Source organism: Polyodon spathula, chromosome 25, assembly GCF_017654505.1.
Source record: "Polyodon spathula isolate WHYD16114869_AA chromosome 25, ASM1765450v1, whole genome shotgun sequence".
Classification (NCBI taxonomy): Eukaryota; Metazoa; Chordata; class Actinopteri; order Acipenseriformes; family Polyodontidae; genus Polyodon; species Polyodon spathula.
This window is the reverse complement of record NC_054558.1, coordinates 12,171,453-12,188,590: the sequence shown is the minus strand read 5'-3', so window position 1 is coordinate 12,188,590 and position 17,138 is coordinate 12,171,453. Positions and strand designations below refer to the sequence as shown.

The following is a 17,138-nucleotide window of genomic DNA, read 5'->3' as shown; positions in this document are numbered from 1 at the left end:
GAAAGTGCTTTGAGTGAAACAGAGTTCCAAGGCTCTGTCTGTTCAGAGTTTTATTACAGCTTTCTTAGTACAATCCATGCAGAAAACACGCTTTTCAACTGTACCAGTGCCACAGACTGCCTTTTCACAACATGCGCAGACATCAGAAGTTATCTTTATATTGCATTTAGCAACCTGGCATTGTCTTTTATTCTATGTGCCAGTGGGCGCAGCGTTGGCTGAAGGTTGAGGGGCATTTGCCAGCCGACTTTCATTTCTCATCAAAATGTTTCTGCCGTAGCTCCAGCTAAGTGTAAAATGAAGCCCCCGCGAGTGATTGTGTTGCCGGTGCACTCCTAGCACAAAACCAAAGCGTTTATGGCTGCCAGGTCCAAAACATTATAAAAACCAGCCACAGGCCACCTGCGAGTACCACCTTTGACAGAATACAGCCGTGCCATTTGATCCAGTATGTCCACACCGTACTTCGTTGCACTGTAAAATGCAACAGTCTCTAGCTTTCGTTGTGCAGAGAGCTTACAATAGGCACATCTTTTTTATTTATTTATTTGGTTTTTTTACACCTGTACACACTCAGGGTGGCATAGTTGTTCTGTCTGAGGAGTGTAGTGGAGTGCAGGGGTCTCGCATGGCTTGAGCTGTTGTGGTAACTCTATTCAGAGGACAGGCAGATGAGAAAAAAGTAGCATAGCTATATCACACTGTATTGATTCAATGTGTATATTTAGTGACAATTGCTAGTAATAATAATAATAATAATAATAATAATAATAATAATAATAATAATAATAATAATATATGATGTGTAGAATAACTTTCATTAATGTTTCAGCACTCGAGTATGTAATATGTTCTTTCACAATGACTTTGATTTTATTACAAAGCTCAGACTAAATTGACGGCTATATTGTATTGATTTCAATATGCCGCATAAACTGTGGGTCTGGCGGTTGCAAAAGCAAGTGTTTAGAACTCATTTGTTTTTACGATTCTGCAGCAGAAACACCGTATGGGTATTTAATTCAAGTATTTAGTAACACTTAAGAACAGACATGCACGAGATATTCACAGACGCGGAGATATTGAAATTTGAATTGCAAAAGCTGTTCAAAAAGCGGCTATGGGGGTGCTAGTGTTAAGAGCTTCTAATTTAGGAGCTTGAGCCTGTCTTAAAAGACTGTAACATTTTAGATACACCTCCTGTAGATTTGCAATACTTGTTGGAACAGCTCGTGGTTGCCCGACGTTGGGATCAAAGGCCATGTTTTGGTCTGAAAGGGACAGAAAGGGTCCGATTTTGTAATCTGGTGTCATTTTCCAGGTTTCTCTCGCAAAAGCCAATACCGGGTCTTTAAATGGGACTGGCCTGCCTGCTTGTGTAATAAAGGCCTAGATTGGAAAAGGGGCTGTAAGCTCTTTTTCTATATTAACCCACGCAGGTGCTTGATCAGCTGCAAGATGAGTTTTAGATAACTGAGAGAGTGAAAAGGCATAATGATACCAATCTACTTTTGGGAGTCATAGACCACTGTCTCTGGGGGAAGTAAACAATTTTGCTTTATTAAGAGTTGATTTTCCTGCCCAAAGAAACGTACTAACAGCTTTGTTATATCTGTGTAGAAGATGAGGAGGGAAAGGGAGTGGGAGAAGGTAGGGGATGTCATTGATTTGGGGAGCGGTAATCATCTTTATAACATTCATTTTACCCAACAAAAAGAGGCCTAGTTTTGTCCAATTTTGTAAGGTCTTTCACATTTTTTGGATAAGAGTTTTATGCCCAGATAAGTCATTCCGGCTGCAAGCCATTTAAACTGCCAGTGTTCTCTGATACATGGGGGACATGTTTCAGATAGTGGCATAGCCTCTGATTTTGATCATATGTCCTGATATCTGTGAAAAGGAATCTGTTAATGAGAGCATATGTGGGACAGCTGTCTGTGGATTAGATAACAGTAGTAATATTAAACACAAAAAGCTATGTTTTAATTGGCGGTAAGAGCTGACCATGCCGAAAAAGATGTTAATTGTCAGGTAAGGCCACTACTGTGCACTTACTTGACCCATGCTCTGACAAGGCTTTCCAGCACACACTGCTGAACTGGTACAGTAGGGGGGTTCACTTCAGACATCATGTGTGGTCACCACTGGGCAGGTCAGTGAGTTCCCGACGATTCAAAAGTTCTCTGAAACAGCCTAATAGATATCCTTTGAAACATATCAAATGCTGTCCTGGCAAAATTCCAACATTATGCTAAATATTCTTGGGGGAGCCCCAAATGTGTCAAACTATGATACTTTGGAAATAAATACTTTGGAGACCTATGCTTTCAAATAAAATTATCAAACTATCTGATTTATTTATTTATTATTATTATTGGTGGTGGTGTTGTTGTTATATGAAAATGAAGACGATCGTGTATGATTGTTTTGGCCAGGTTACAACATGTCAATCAATTAGTGTATTTTTATTTAGCAATATAATGCCATCCCAAAGCGCTTTATAGGAAAAATATAAATTAATGAATAAATACAAAAGTACAACGTTGTAACAAACAGCCTTTAGCGAATGTCAACTGTAAGAGTCCAGATTATTAAAACTCAAGTTGTTGCTCCAAATTAACATACAGAAAATCTAGAACAAAAAAATCTCAGGACAGCGTAGTTCACTTAGGCAATGCTGAGTTGTAAATATTTCAAATAATGCACTCACTGCAATACTTGTGATTAAAATATGTACCTTCAGCAACCAAAATATCAAATATCATAAACACTCAAAGAAACAGTAATAATGAAAAAAAGCTGTTAAATTGATTTTGTAAATGTATAAAACCCCTCCATACAAAACAGTAGCAAAAACTAGCATTAACAAAAGTAGTCCAGGTATGTCAACAGTAACCAATGACTCAAAATATACATTGACTTCACAGATTTTGGTGATAACATTTCAATTCACAGTAACTAAAGTAATGGTAAATGTTCAGCCCTTTCTGATCTTTGTCCAATATAGAGACGTTGTATACCAAAAATGACGGTCTCTAATCCATTGAAAAAAACCATGGCAATTGCACTGAAAAAATACCAATCTCGAAAATGCAAAAAAAAAAAAAAAAAAAAAAAAAAAAAAAAAAAAAAGACAAAACAATCCATAAAGCCAATAAAAAAGGAATAACCAGTTTGATCTCACCCAAGAAGTTGCTGTGTTTGTTTTAAAACAACAAGCGATCCTGGTGTGGGGTCGATCTTCATTCTTGGTTAGGGTTGCCACCTGAGGAACTCTAAAATAAGGAACACATTTGTGAGCCCTTAAGAAATTGCCATATTATGGGCTTCAGAATCCTAACAGTAACTTACAAGGTCTGTATGAATGCATTGAAACAGATTACAGTTCATTTATGTCTTCAATAAGATGTACACAATGTATTAGATACATTAAATATAATTAATTTATAATTTGGACAAACTTTCCAGTTTTTACTTGTTGCTGTAAACCAGGGTCAACACTGACTGGCAAAATGTTGTGCTAATATTGTATAAACATCATTACAAATGGATAATACCTCTCAACAACTTGAGCATATGTAGTGTTAGCGTGCTTTTACAAAGTTATACATTTTAACCAGGATGATTCACAAGTAAGCCTCATGTTACAATTTATCCACATTTATTAAACAGATACATTAAAACATACACCAGTGATTCTTTCTCTTATTTTTAAAAGAACCTCAGCTTATTCTGTGTACTTTGCACAGTGGTAGGTAAGAAAAGGATAATCTACAGTCGACTGTATAAAACAAAACCACAGTCATTAATTGAAAACAGGAACTGATTTACTTTGGTTTTCTGTGTATGACATTTAAAACATACTTTCTTCCTGTATAACACGCCAATAAGTTCAGAATTGGCTTTTGCAACTGTAGGCAATATACATTTGAAATCAAGGCAGGTGTCAAAATACATTTTTAATCTCTACACCATTTAATAAGTGAATGATTAAAGATTTGCATTACCTGTGAGCATTGTGTTGTATTGCATTTATTTATTTAGCTTTTAAGAAGCAGTTTAGGTAAAGAGGTAGTTTAGCAGCAGACACATATTTGAAGTAATTGGGGGAGTAAATATTAAGTCACTCCATTCATAGATACTTACCAGCAATGTTAGTTTGTTGAAATAATGTTATTATTATAACATTTAAACTTTATCAATTGTTTTTAAGCTGTCCTTTTTAGTTCCACTTATGGTTTGTATATATTTTGAATACAAAACAGTGTGTTTATTGTTTTTTTAAATAGAGATACTACTTGAAGGGCAGAGCCTTACCGATCCTTGATGTTGCCCTGTGTGAGGTAACACCAGGGCACAGGCACTTGTCATGTTATTATATACTATTTCCAAACAGTAGTTCTCTTATTAAACCATAAAACATTTGTAGTTACCCAGTGCTACAGTAAAATAGTATTTACCATTAAGTTCTCATGTGAGTACCAGTGGAAACTAAGGTGCAATCACATCGTTACAAATACGCTCCTCCATTACAAACAGAGCACATTTATTAAACAGATACATTAAAACATACACCAGTGATTCTTTCTCTTATTTTTAAAAGAACCTCAGCTTATTCTGTGTACTTTGTACAGTGGTAGGTAAGAAAAGAACTTGCAAATAATAATCTACAGTCGACTGTATAAAACAATCTACAGTCGACTGTATAAAACAAAACCACAATCATTAATTGAAAACAGGAACTGATTTACTTTGGTTTTCTGTGTATGACATTTAAAACATGCTTTCTTCCTGTATAACATGCCAATAAGTTCAGAATTGGCTTTTGCAAGTGTAGGCAATATACATTTGAAATCAAGGCAGGTGTCAAAATACATTTTTAATCTCTACACCATTTAATAAGTGAATGATTAAAGATTTGCATTACCTGTGAGCATTGTGTTGTATTGCATTTATTTATTTAACTTTTAAGAAGCAGTTTAGGTAAAGAGGTAATTTAGCAGCAGACACATATTTGAAGTAATTGGGGGAGTAAATATTAAGTCACTCCATTCATAGATGCTTACCAGCAATGTTAGTTTGTTGAAATAATGTTATTATTATAACATTTAAACTTTATCAATTGTTTTTAAGCTGTCCTTTTTATTTCCACTTATGGTTTGTATATATTTTGAATACAAAACAGTGTGTTTATTTTTTTTTTAAATAGAGATACTACTTGAAGGGCAGAGCCTTACCGATCCTTGATTTTGCCCTGTGTGAGATATAAACCCAGCGCCCCACTGCCCCACCCCCAGAACTTGGGGCGTTTTTATTGAGAAAACAATTATATATTAAAAATGCAAAACTAAAAGATCAGAATTGGATAAGTCTGCACCCCCCTGATTTAATACTTGGTGGAAGCACCTTTGGCAGCAATTACAGCTGTGATTCTCTTGGGATAGGTCTCTACCAACTTTGCACACCTAGATTTAGCAATATATCACCATTCTTCTTTACAAAACTGTTCAAGCTCTGTCAAGTTCCTTGGGGAGCGTTGATGGACAGCAATCTTCAACTCATGCCACAAATATTCGATTGGATTTAGGTCGGGGCTCTGACTGGGCCGCTGAAGGACATTTACGTTTTTGTTGCTTAGCCACTCCAGTGTAGCTTTGGCTGTGTGCTTTGGGTCGTTGTCATGCTGAAAGGTGAACTTCTGTCCCAGTTTCTGCTTTCATGCAGAGGGCAGCAGGTTTTTCTCAAGGACTTCTCTGTACTTTGCTCCATTAATTTTCCCTTCTATCCTGACAAGTGTCCCAGTCCCTGACAATGAGAAACATCCCCATAACATGATGCTGCCACCACCATACTTCACAGTAGGGATGGTGTTCTTTTGGTGATGCGCTGTGTTGGGTTTGCGCCAAACAAAACGCTTTGCATTTAGGCCAAAAAGTTCAATTTTAGTTTCATCAAACCAATTTTTTTTTTTTTTTTTGCCACATGGCTACAGAATCTCCTGAGTGTTTTTTTTTTTGCATACTTCAAACAGGATTCAAGGTGGGCTTTCTTGAGTAATGGCTTCCTTCTTGCCACCCTACCATACAGGCCAGATTTGTGGAGTGCTTGGGATATTGTTGTCACATGCACACTTTGACCAGTCTTGGCCATAAAAGCCTGTAGCTCTTGCAAAGTTGCCATTGGCCTCTTGGTAGCCTCTCTGATCAGTCTTCTTCTTGCTCTGTCATTCAGTTTGGAGGGAAGGCCTGATCTAGGCAGGGTCTTGGTGGTGCCATACACCTTCCACTTCTTAATAATCGTCTTGACCATGCTCCAAGGGATATTCAAGGCCTTTGATATTTTTTTATGCCCATCCCCTGATATGTGCCTTTCAACAACTTTGTCCCGGAGTTCTTTTGAAAGCGCCTTGGTGCTCATGGTTGAGTCTTTGCTTTGAAATGCACTACCCAGCAGAGGAAACCTACAGGAACTGCTGAATTTATCCTGAAATCATGTGAATCACTCCAATTTAACACAGAGGCCACTTAACTTGGTGTGTGCTTTTGAAAGCAATTGGTTACACCTGAGCTAATTTAGGATTGCTATTAAGCGGGGTGGACACTTATCCAACCAAGCTATTTCAGTTTTTATTTTTAATTAATTTTCTACAAATTTCTAGAATATTTTCTTCACTTGGAAGTTGTGGGTAGGATGTGTAGATAAATGAAAAAAATATATATATTAATGCATTTTCATTCCAGGCTATTAGGCAACAAAAGATGAACATTTTGTGTAAACTTTCTATAGGCACTGTACTTACAATCGAACAAATATGATTGCTGCATGCTAAGCCTTAAAAAAAGACCATGAAACTGCAGGGCGCAAGTAAAGCATAAACAGACAATATTAAAACGTGTGCCCTTTTTTACATAGAGTATAGTATCCCAAATCTCTTTACAATAAAACGTATGAAGACCATACACACATCAGAGAAATAAGAAACAAGCAATCAAATGCATACAATTAAAAAAGAAAGAAAAATACATTAAAATCAGATAAAATAGCAGGTCACAAATAAAAAATGAGCACGACCAAATGTATGCAATAAAATAAAGAATGGAAGGCTTTATTAGAGATTAGTAAAAACAGGTGTGTTGTGTATTTGTAAACAGTATCATATTAAACTTGTTTCACTTTGTATTATAAACTTTCACTTCAGCAACTCGAGAGATCTTGCTAGGAGTGCAGGATCGATGAGGATGGCAGTGCCTGTTATGTGCTGTTTTCATCGAGTTCTCAGACAGTGTTTAGTTTAGTTTAGTCAGCTGTTGTACTCATTTTTACTTAGTTTATTTTATAATTTATTTAACTGAATGAACACATGTAATGTGATAACATTCTTTAAAAAACCAAAATGCAATCGCCCTTTAAGAACCAGTTGCCACGTCAAGTTCAGTAGGCTACTGTTTATCCAGAGAGCACACGCAGACACAGCACAAGGAAAGAATGCATCGGAAACATTAAACATTAAAGTACTCTTGACAAATACAACAGTCTACTATTCAAGATAAATAACAGTGAAGGTGGAGTGTAAAAAATGGCGTTTCACCTCCGAGTCACACTGGTTATAAGTCTTTTTTCTGGTGTGTGGTTGCATTTTTCAAACTATAGTGCAAAACAACTACTTGTCGATACGCTGAGCCGTCCTGCTCAGACCCCAACATTTCATATGAACTGAAGATACTTGTTTGCTGTGCAGCTTCTGGAAAATCACATGGTCCATTTTTCACAAACCGATAGGAAAGTTTACCCGAACCACACTGTGTTTTTTTTGTTTGGTTTTTTTTGGCCTTATTATTTGTCAGCCAATCAGCGCCCCCTTAAAGACAGCAGCTGACTTGAGGGGGGCACCCACTGGCTGATGAATAATAAAGCACTTTCATTTCTTTTGTCGTATTGTTTTTGTTTTGAATTGTTATTGCATACATTTGTTTTACTTGTTATTCATCAGCCAATCAATGGGCGCCCCCTCAGGTCAGTGCCCTGTGCGGTCGCACTGCTCACACCCCCCTTGGTCTGGCCCTGATGAAGGTCACAGTAGCATTTCATAATGAAGCCACCAGTTTGATGGGTTATAGAATTAAGCTTATAATGGTTCATTTGGGCTGAAGCATGTTTGTGTATAATCTACTCCACCTCTGACTTTTATAAAATAAAACAATATATCATTAATTACAGAAAGTTAGGGTATTTGATACTACAGTTTGCTGAAATAAACCATGTGTCTTTCTAATCCTGTCTTTCTCAGTCTGCGAGGGAATCAGTTCAGTCCAGATGGGAAGAAGAATGTGAAGGAGGAGCTCCAGAGGTGCGGCTGTTGGTATCGGTGGATATCAGTAAAGAAGGAAAAGGGACTTTGTACAGCTTACTCATCAATATTGTGCAGGCCTTGTTTCTCAGTCTTTAGGAGTGTTCCTCTTCATATTAAATTACATGTACTCTTTGTACAGGTTTGTGGAAATGTTGTGGGTAATTCACTGACCAGGAGACAGACAGGTGTACTTGAAAACACTACACAGGTGCCCAGTTTTATTTTGCAGGGTGCCTTATTTCTTTTTAGCCCGCAGATGGCGCTGTGGGTCCATGGTCCAATTTACCAATGATGGTAAACAGAACCATGGGCATACCAAGTGAGGGTACACAATAACGGCGCCCATGCAGGTGCTTCGAAACAATAATTCAAAACAGAAGGCACAAAGAAACAGGGAAAATAAAACAGTAACAAAACTATAAAGAAAAGGTGCTACACTCTGCAGCAATATCTCGGTCGCCGCTGCCCGTGCGACCCGGATCACCTTCCTACGCTGCCGGCTAACTAGCCTGCTCAGCTATACTTTTAAGGGGTCTGCCCAAGGGTTCCCCGCCCTCACTGTCTTGGTCTGAACCTCCGTTCCGTTCTCTCCGACTGGTTCTCGGTCGTGGGCCAGCGCTTCCGCACTCTCTGCGCGTTTAAAAGGGCAGCCCTGAGGAAACAGCAGAGCATTTTTTTATAGGGCTAGCAATCTCCCACGACTCGCCTCTCAGCCATTCAGAGAGGGGGAAAGTCCACACACCCACCTTCCCACCTCCCCGTGTCACTGCCATGATTCACAGACGGTTGTTGGGCGACTGCCACCTTCTTCCTGCAGCCCGTGAACACGCCAGCAGAGTCAGCACAAATCTCTCCCTGCTACATATCCTTTCCCTCAGAATGACACCACCGGTCATTCGAAAATCTTACACCCCCATGCCTTCCCGAGAGAAAAAGTCTGCGTTTTGATGCAGCTTTCCTGCTCAGTGGACTACCCTGAAGGCATAGGGCTGCAAGGCCAAGTACCACCGTGTGATTCTGGCGTTGCTATCTTTCATCCGTTGAAGCCATGCTAAGGTGGCATGATCTGTAACCAGGGTGAAGTGTCGCCCCAGGAGGTAGTACCGGAGTGACTCGACTGCCCATTTTACTGCGAGACACACCTAATCGATGGTGCTATAATTTTTCTCGCGGGGAAGGAGCTTCCTGCTGATGTACAGGACTGGGTGCTCACTTCCCCGAACCTCCTGAGACAACACTGCCCCGAGACCTGTCTCTGTCGCATCCTTCTGCAGGGTGAACCTCTTACCAAAATCCAGGCTGCATAGCACTGGCTTACTACACAGCCTCCGCTTCAAGGCGAGAAAAGCCCTCTGGCACGACTCCGTCCACTGAACCGTTTTTGGGGCAGCCTTCCGGGTGAGGTCTGTCAAGGGAACAGCGAGCTTAGCGAAACTCGGGATGAACTTTCTATAATAGCCCGCTAGTCCCAAGAAAGAGCGCACCTGGGTTTTGGTTGTAGGAACCGGCCAGTCAGCCAAGGCTTTCACCTTAGCAACCAGCGTTCTGATCTGGCCGCCCCCTACTCGATACCCCAAATACTCCGACTGACTCTTCTCAATGGCACACTTCTTTGGGTTAGCAGTGAGCCCCGCCTCCCGCAAGGATTGCAGCACCACCGCCACCTTACACAGATGACTCGGCCAATCCTCACTGTGGATAACCACGTCATCTATGTAAGCAGCGGCGTACTGCTGATGGGGCCGCAAGATGCGATCCTTCATCCACTGGAAAGTGGCGGGTGCTCCATGCAACCCAAAGGGCATGGTCCTAAATTGGTACAACCCGAAGGGAGTCGAAAACGCCATTCTCTCTCTAGATTCTGGAGTCAGGGGTATCTGCCAGTACCCCTTCGTTAAATCCAGTGTCGTCATAAAATTAGCTGTGCCTAGACGCTCCAGCAACACATCTACCCGGGACATCGGATAAGCATCAAATTTCGATTTCTCATTGATCCGTCTAAAATCAATGCAAAATCGAGTTGCCCCATCTGGCTTATCAACTAAAACGATTGGACTGTTCCAGTCACTTTGGGACTCTTATATTACCCCCAGGCTCAGCATTTCATCAATTTCCGCTTTTATTACCTGTCTTTTATGCTCAGGTATACTGGTGAACTAGCGCCCCCGGCTCAATATCAATGTGATGATGGGCTACTCGAGTCTGCACAGGGATGGAAGAGAACACGTCAGGAAACTCCACCACCAGACCGTGAGCCTGACATTTCTGTGTTGGTGTCAGATTCTCAGCAATCTGTACCGATCCTTTTCTTGCAAACACAGAAAGATCAGGTCCCAGGTCCATAAAGTCAACTGCATGCGCCACTAACAACGCCTCTGGTTGCAACCAAGGCTTTAAGAGGTTGATATGATAAATGTGTTTCCCTCTCCGTCGCTTCGGCTGGCAGATCTCATAGTCCGCCTTCCCAACCTGGCGTGTAACATCAAAGGGTCCTTGCCACTTAGCCAAGAGTTTCGACTCAGAACTGGGTAATAAAAGAAGTACCTTATCCGCCAGCTGAAATGTGTGCAACCGGGCTCCTCGGTTATACTAGGTCTCCTGTCTGTGCTGTGCCTGCTGCAAATTGTCATCCGCCCATTTCCCAACAGACTCAAGACGTTTGCGCAGGTCCAACACATACCGGACGGTATTGGTCGAATTGTCCTGCTGCTCCTCCCACATCTCTCTAACCAGATGGAGCAAGCCCCGGGGTCTCCGTCCATACAACAGCTTGAATGGTGAAAACCCCGTAGAAGCCTGGGGTACCTCTCTGATCACAGAGAAGGGGAGGAATCAGCTGGTCCCAGTAACGCATATCACTACGAATAAACCTGCGCAACATGTTCTTAAGGGTCTTATTAAGCGTTCCACCAAACCATCGGTCTGAGGATGAAGCACCAAGGTCTTAATGGTCTTAATTCCCAAAAGCTTACGTGTTCCGCGGATTAGCCGGGACGTTAAATTGGTGCCTTGATCGGTTAGTATCTCCTTGGGAATCCCCACCCGGGAGAAAACCTTCACAAGCTCGTTGGCAAGAGACCTAGCGGACATAGATCGGAGGGGAATTGCCTCTGAATAACGCGTAGTGTAATCCAGAATGACAAGTAGGTGGGTGTATCCTGCCGTGCTCCTTTCTAGTGGCCCAACTATGTCCATCCCAATACGCTCAAACGGAGCTTCCACTAGGGGCAAAGGCACCAGTGGGGCTCGTGGAACGGCTCTAGGGCTGGCCTTTTGACATTCCCCACAACGCTTACAAAACCGCTTGACGTCGCCATCCAGCCCCAGCCAGAAGAACCGTGACACAAGCCGTGCTTTAGTTTTATCCCTTCCCAAATGACCAGATAGGGGAATGGCGTGAGCCAGCTGCAACAAATCCTCCTTAAAGGGCTGAGGAATGAACAACTGATGACGCACTTCACCGGTCTGGGGTAATTTATCAACATGGTACAGTAGGTCTCGATCAATTTCAAAGTGGGGGTACGTGGCGGCGCGTCTGGGCTCGACCACCTGACCATTAACCACCTTTGCTTGGTCAAAGAGCCTGCCCAGCACGTCGTCACGCCCTTGCTCGAGTCGGAAATCACCCCAGACTCTTCACCAACCGCCCCCACCTGCAACTTCTCTGACTCCCTCCATTGCCAGCCCTCATTCTTAGCGATCCAGCGATCCAGCGCTCCAGTTTAGTTTTACGGGGTCTAAATTTATGGCAAAACCATTCTGGATCGCGAAAGGGAAAGAGCTCTCCAATTAATTACTCTTTCTTCGCCAATAAAGAGGACGGGGCTGTCAGGACAGCCAACCAATCTTTAAACTGCTCACAGTCCCGTCCCAGAACTACTGGTACCGGCAATCGAGGACATAATCCTACCTGCACCTGCGTCACCTGCTGGCCAATAGTCATACACACATTGATCTTGGGATAAGAGCGGACATCCCCATGAATACATTTAATATGCACCCGTTCCAATATGCGTTTATGCCCCGGTGAGATTAGGCTCTCGTGTACTAGAGACTGACCACACCCTGAGTCCAGGAGAGCCTGGGTTTTTGTACCATCCACTGTCACAGGAAAAACAAAACCCGGGTGCTGAAGGGACTGAGGTAATTGAACGCGCCTACCTGGTCGGCTGAGCTCACACTCCATCACAGGGCAGTCCCGGGCGAGGTGGCCCACCTCCCTGCACGTCCAACACCTCGGTGGGCTGGTTTCTCTCCCTGAAGTTTTGGCAAAAGGGGGAAACACTGGAACCATAAAAGGAGCTTGCCGATAATGCGTCCGCGCGAGACCCCGGTCCGACACTGCAGCAGCCCGTGGGTATCCCCACCCTGCCCCAGTTCCCGGGCCGGGAGCTCCCACCAACACCCCCCGACCACATGCTGGACTACCCCTTCCCCCCAGTCCCTTCGCCCTCTCCGGGGCCAGTTGAGGGGACGATCCAGTAGCCGCACTCCTCCCAGGCAGTTTCGCAGGCGTTGGCTCCGCTGCCTGGTACTGCTCGGCAAGTTCAACCGCCTGGTCCAGCGTATCTGGTGCCTGTCGCTGGACCCACAGCCGCGATCCCGGGGCTAGACACTCCAGGAAGCGCTCCACCATGATCATCTCCACCACCCTGGCTTTGGTGTTCAGATCCGGGTTCAACCAACCCAGGGCGTAATCCTTCAGACGGTGTGCAATGGCTCGTGGGTGCTCCCCTGCCGCAAACTGCTCCTCCTGGAATTTCTTCCGATACTCCTCCGGTGTGGCCCCCATGCGATTAAGGATGACGGTTTTCAGCGTGGGGTAATCAATCATCCGATCCGGGGACAGCATTCTCTCCGCTGTTTGCGCCTCTCCCGTGAGCTGAGGCAGCAGGTAGCTAACCCACTGTGCTGGATCCCACCCGGCCGAGGTCGCCATGGCCTCAAACACCTCTAAATAGGCGTCGGGTTGATCCTCGGCCGTCATTTTTGTGGAGCGTTGTAACTGGGGGTCTGGAGCTGCTGGTCTAGCCACCCCCTGCACTGCTGCGGTGAGCGTCTGGCGCAGGAGGTCCATCATCGCAGTAAACTGTATAGCATCCATTACCTGTCTGCTCCTTCTGTGGATGCACTACTTGGGGCAATGCCAGTGAATCCCACCTCTCTGACACCACGTGTGGAAGGGTTGTGGGTAATTCACTGACCAGGAGACAGACAGGTGTACTTGAAAACACCACACAGATGGCCAGTTTTATTTTGCAGGGTGCCTTATTTCTTTTTAGCCCGCAGATGGCTTTGTGGGTCCGTGGTCTGATTTACCAACGATGGTAAACAGAACCACGGGCATACCAAGTGAGGGTACACAATAACGGCGCCCTTGCAGGTGCTTCGAAACAATAATTCAAAACAGAAGGCACAAAGAAACAGGGAAAATAAAACAGTAACAAAACTATAAAGAAAAGGTGCTGCACTCTGCAGCAATATCCCGGTCGCCGCTGCCCGTGCGACCCGGATCACCGTCCTACACTGCCGGCTAACTAGCCTTCTCAGCTATACTTTTAAAGGGTCTGCCCAAGGGTTCCACGTCCTCACTGTCTCGCTCTGAACCTCCGTTCCGTTCTCCGACTGGTTCTCGGGCGTGGACCAGCGCTTCCGCACTCTCTGCGCGTTTAAAAGGGCAGCCCTGAGGAAACAGCAGAGCATTTTTTTATAGGGCTAGCAATCTCGCCTCTCAGCCATTCAGAGAGGGGGAAAGTCCACACACCGACGTTCCCACCTCCCCGTGTCACTGCCATGACTCACAGACGGTTGTTGGACGACTGCTGCCCTCTTCCTGCAGTACTGTGAACACGCCAGCAGAGTCAGCACAGATCTCCCCCTGCTACAAGGTTGTATTTTAATGCCTGTTTACCAGCAAGGCCTGCCATTTCACCTAATTCAATAAGGTTTCACTTTCCTATAATAGCTGTAGTATTTAAGTTATAACTTTAGGGCTAATTAAGTGTATAAGGGAAAGAATGTTGTGCAGATTTGTAAGTAAAAGGGAAGCAAGTAAAAATGAAATCTAGAAATGATTTTATATTAACAAAGAGGAATGTCGATCTTTGATATACTAGAGCAGCTACAGGCAGGTACAATAGCTTTATTTTGGTCAATTATGATGTGGTAAAGATTTGTGTATGGGTAGGATGACATTTCTTTGCAAATCAATTCATGATCAGCAGATTCAGCAGAACCTTTCAAAATCATTCTTCATCCTGATATGATGAGATTAAAGCCCCTACAGTCATGAATGTAGAAGAGTCCAGCTGTTTTGCACAGTGGTTAAGATGCTCACTGTGCAGGGTTGCTGGGTCTTGCCAAGCCTCCACTCTGTTACATTTGGCATGTGTGATTGCTCAGTATTGAAGGAACTGAGGTCACAGTTGAATGCAACTCTCTCACCTCTGACTTTCTGACCACCCTGTATTTGTAATCCATTCTCTCTTGCAGGAATTACACTAGTCTTATTCACTCAGACAGGAGCAGGAATCAGGAAGACAAGCAGGAATACGAACGTTACCTGTATCTGTGGATATGAAGAAAAAAATAAATCTTATAACAGCCCTGGACGCTGCATATAATGTGCAGTTGAGGGCTTAGAACTTTAAAAATATAACACCATGTAACAATTTTTTTTTTTTTTTTGTTCCTGGGTAGAAAGTGTTATTTCCTAATTGCTTATGCCTCAAAAGTATAGAAAATGGCTATTATTCCCCACAGACTTTGCTTTTGTGACCAGGACAGTGATATTTTGAAATATCACTATTTCCAATGAGAAAACGGGCGCTTTTGTGTCTTTTCGTTCACATAAAGTCAGAAAAAAACAACATATGAATCCAAATTAATATGTATTTATACTAAAGTAATACAAAAATGACTACAAAAGATTTAGAAGTGAGTAGTTTTTCGAGATTTACGATTATACTGTAAATGTACCTATTTATTGTGTATAATGTTTGTATTATTTTCAAAAAATTTTTTTTTTTATTGTTAAAATAAAAAGTTTATATAAAAATGTGTCTTACTTATTTCACTGTTTTACTGGCACACTGGGGCTAAAAGGGTTAACATTGCTTTTTTTTTTTTTTTTCCATAAAAGTTAGAAGAAACAATTGGGGCAACCTTGGCCAGCACCAAACAAATAAGTACAACTGTCAAAGCAGATCTAACTTGTATCAAAGACACAAGCCAAGTTAGTAGAAACAATTGGGGCAGCCTTGGTCCCCACCGCTTGACAGTTGTGCCTATTTGCTTGGTGCTGGGCAAGGTTGCCCCAATGGTTTCTTGAAACTTGGCTTGTTTTTTTGTTTGTTTGTTTTTTTACTTTTAATGGCTGGGCACTTTTGATAACTTGCCATTTTTTCACATTTCCAGTGCATTTTTGTTTCAGATATATATATATATATATATATATATATATATATATATATATATATATATATATATATATATATATACAGTACCAGTCAAAAGTTTGCGTACACCTGCTTGAAACCACATTTTTGATGATTATCTATGCTTTTAACTGTATAAACTTGTCTATAAACACTTAATATTTCATTATATGATACGTGTGCTTATATAAGCTGATAATCATAAGTGAATTGCATTAAAAAATGTAATTTTTAAATGAAAATGTAAATCTTGTCAATTTCAATGAAATGGTCACCCAAAGCAAGGGGATTTCGGTCTAAAGACCAAGTCAGTTAAAAGTCTGAAATTGGTATAACACGGTGTTAGAACACTGGCCTAAGTATAAAAGTGTCTTTGTTAGATGTTCTCCGAGTTAACTAGCATGTTACCTAATTAACATTTTGTCACCAATTATTGTTAACAGGTGAGGGTCCATGATTACTATAAATTTAGGTAGCATAGGCACAAGTTTGTCATTCCTGAATGTAAGGGAGCAGAAAATGGCAAAATACCCTCAGTTAAGCAAAGAAAAAAGACAGTCTGTAATTACTTTAAGAAATGAAGGTCAATCTTTAAGACAAATCGCAAGAACTTTGCAAGTGTCTGTAACTGCTGTGGCTAAGACCTTCAAATGATTTGAAGAAACTTGCACTCATGGTGATCGAACAAGGTAGGCAGGCCAAGGGTGACCTCAGAATCAGAGAACAAGTTCATTCGAGTCACAAGTCTGCCAAACCGGCGATTAACTGCCCCTGAAATACAAGCTCAGCTAAATACTACTAGATGTACAGCTGTTTCAACATCAACTGTTTAGAGGAGATTGCGTGAAGCTGGCCAAACTGGAAGAATTGATGCAAAGAAACCATTGTTAAGAGTGCAGAATAAGAGGAAGAGACTTGCCTGGGCCAAAAAACTCAGATACTGGACGTTTGAGGAGTGGAAGTCGGTCTTATGGACAATGAGTCAAAATTTGAAATATTTGGGTCCAACCGCCGAGTATTTGTAAGACGCAGAGAGGGTGAGCACATGAGTTCTGCATGTGTGGTTCCCACTGTCAAGCATGGAGGAGGCAGTGTCATGGTCTGGGGTTGCTTTGCTGGTGACAGAGTTGGTGATCTTTACCAAGTCCATGGCAAGCTCAACCAGCATGACTATCATAGCATACTTCAGAGGCATGCCATTCCATCAGGATTACAGCTAGTTGGGCAGTCCTTCATTCTTCAGCAAGATAGTCACCCGGAACACACCTCAAAGTTGTGCAAGAACTATCTGGCGAAGAAGGAAAGTGAAGGACAACTCAATCTAATGTCCTAGCCTGCCCAGTCTCCAGACC

The 17,138-nt window shown here is 42.4% G+C and overlaps 1 protein-coding gene across 1 annotated transcript in view; it reads left to right on the top strand.

The window, feature by feature from the left end:
* LOC121300008 (NACHT, LRR and PYD domains-containing protein 3-like) overlaps positions 1-15,071 on the top strand; it is a 71,238-nt gene extending 56,167 nt beyond the window's left edge. Inside the window, exons 12-13 of the mRNA XM_041228334.1 lie at positions 8,288-8,347; positions 14,843-15,071. Of these exons, the coding sequence (XP_041084268.1) occupies positions 8,288-8,347; positions 14,843-14,930 (148 nt within the window). The 3' untranslated portion in view covers positions 14,931-15,071. The remainder of the gene's footprint in view (positions 1-8,287; positions 8,348-14,842) is intronic.
* The last annotated feature ends 2,067 nt before the right edge of the window (positions 15,072-17,138 follow it).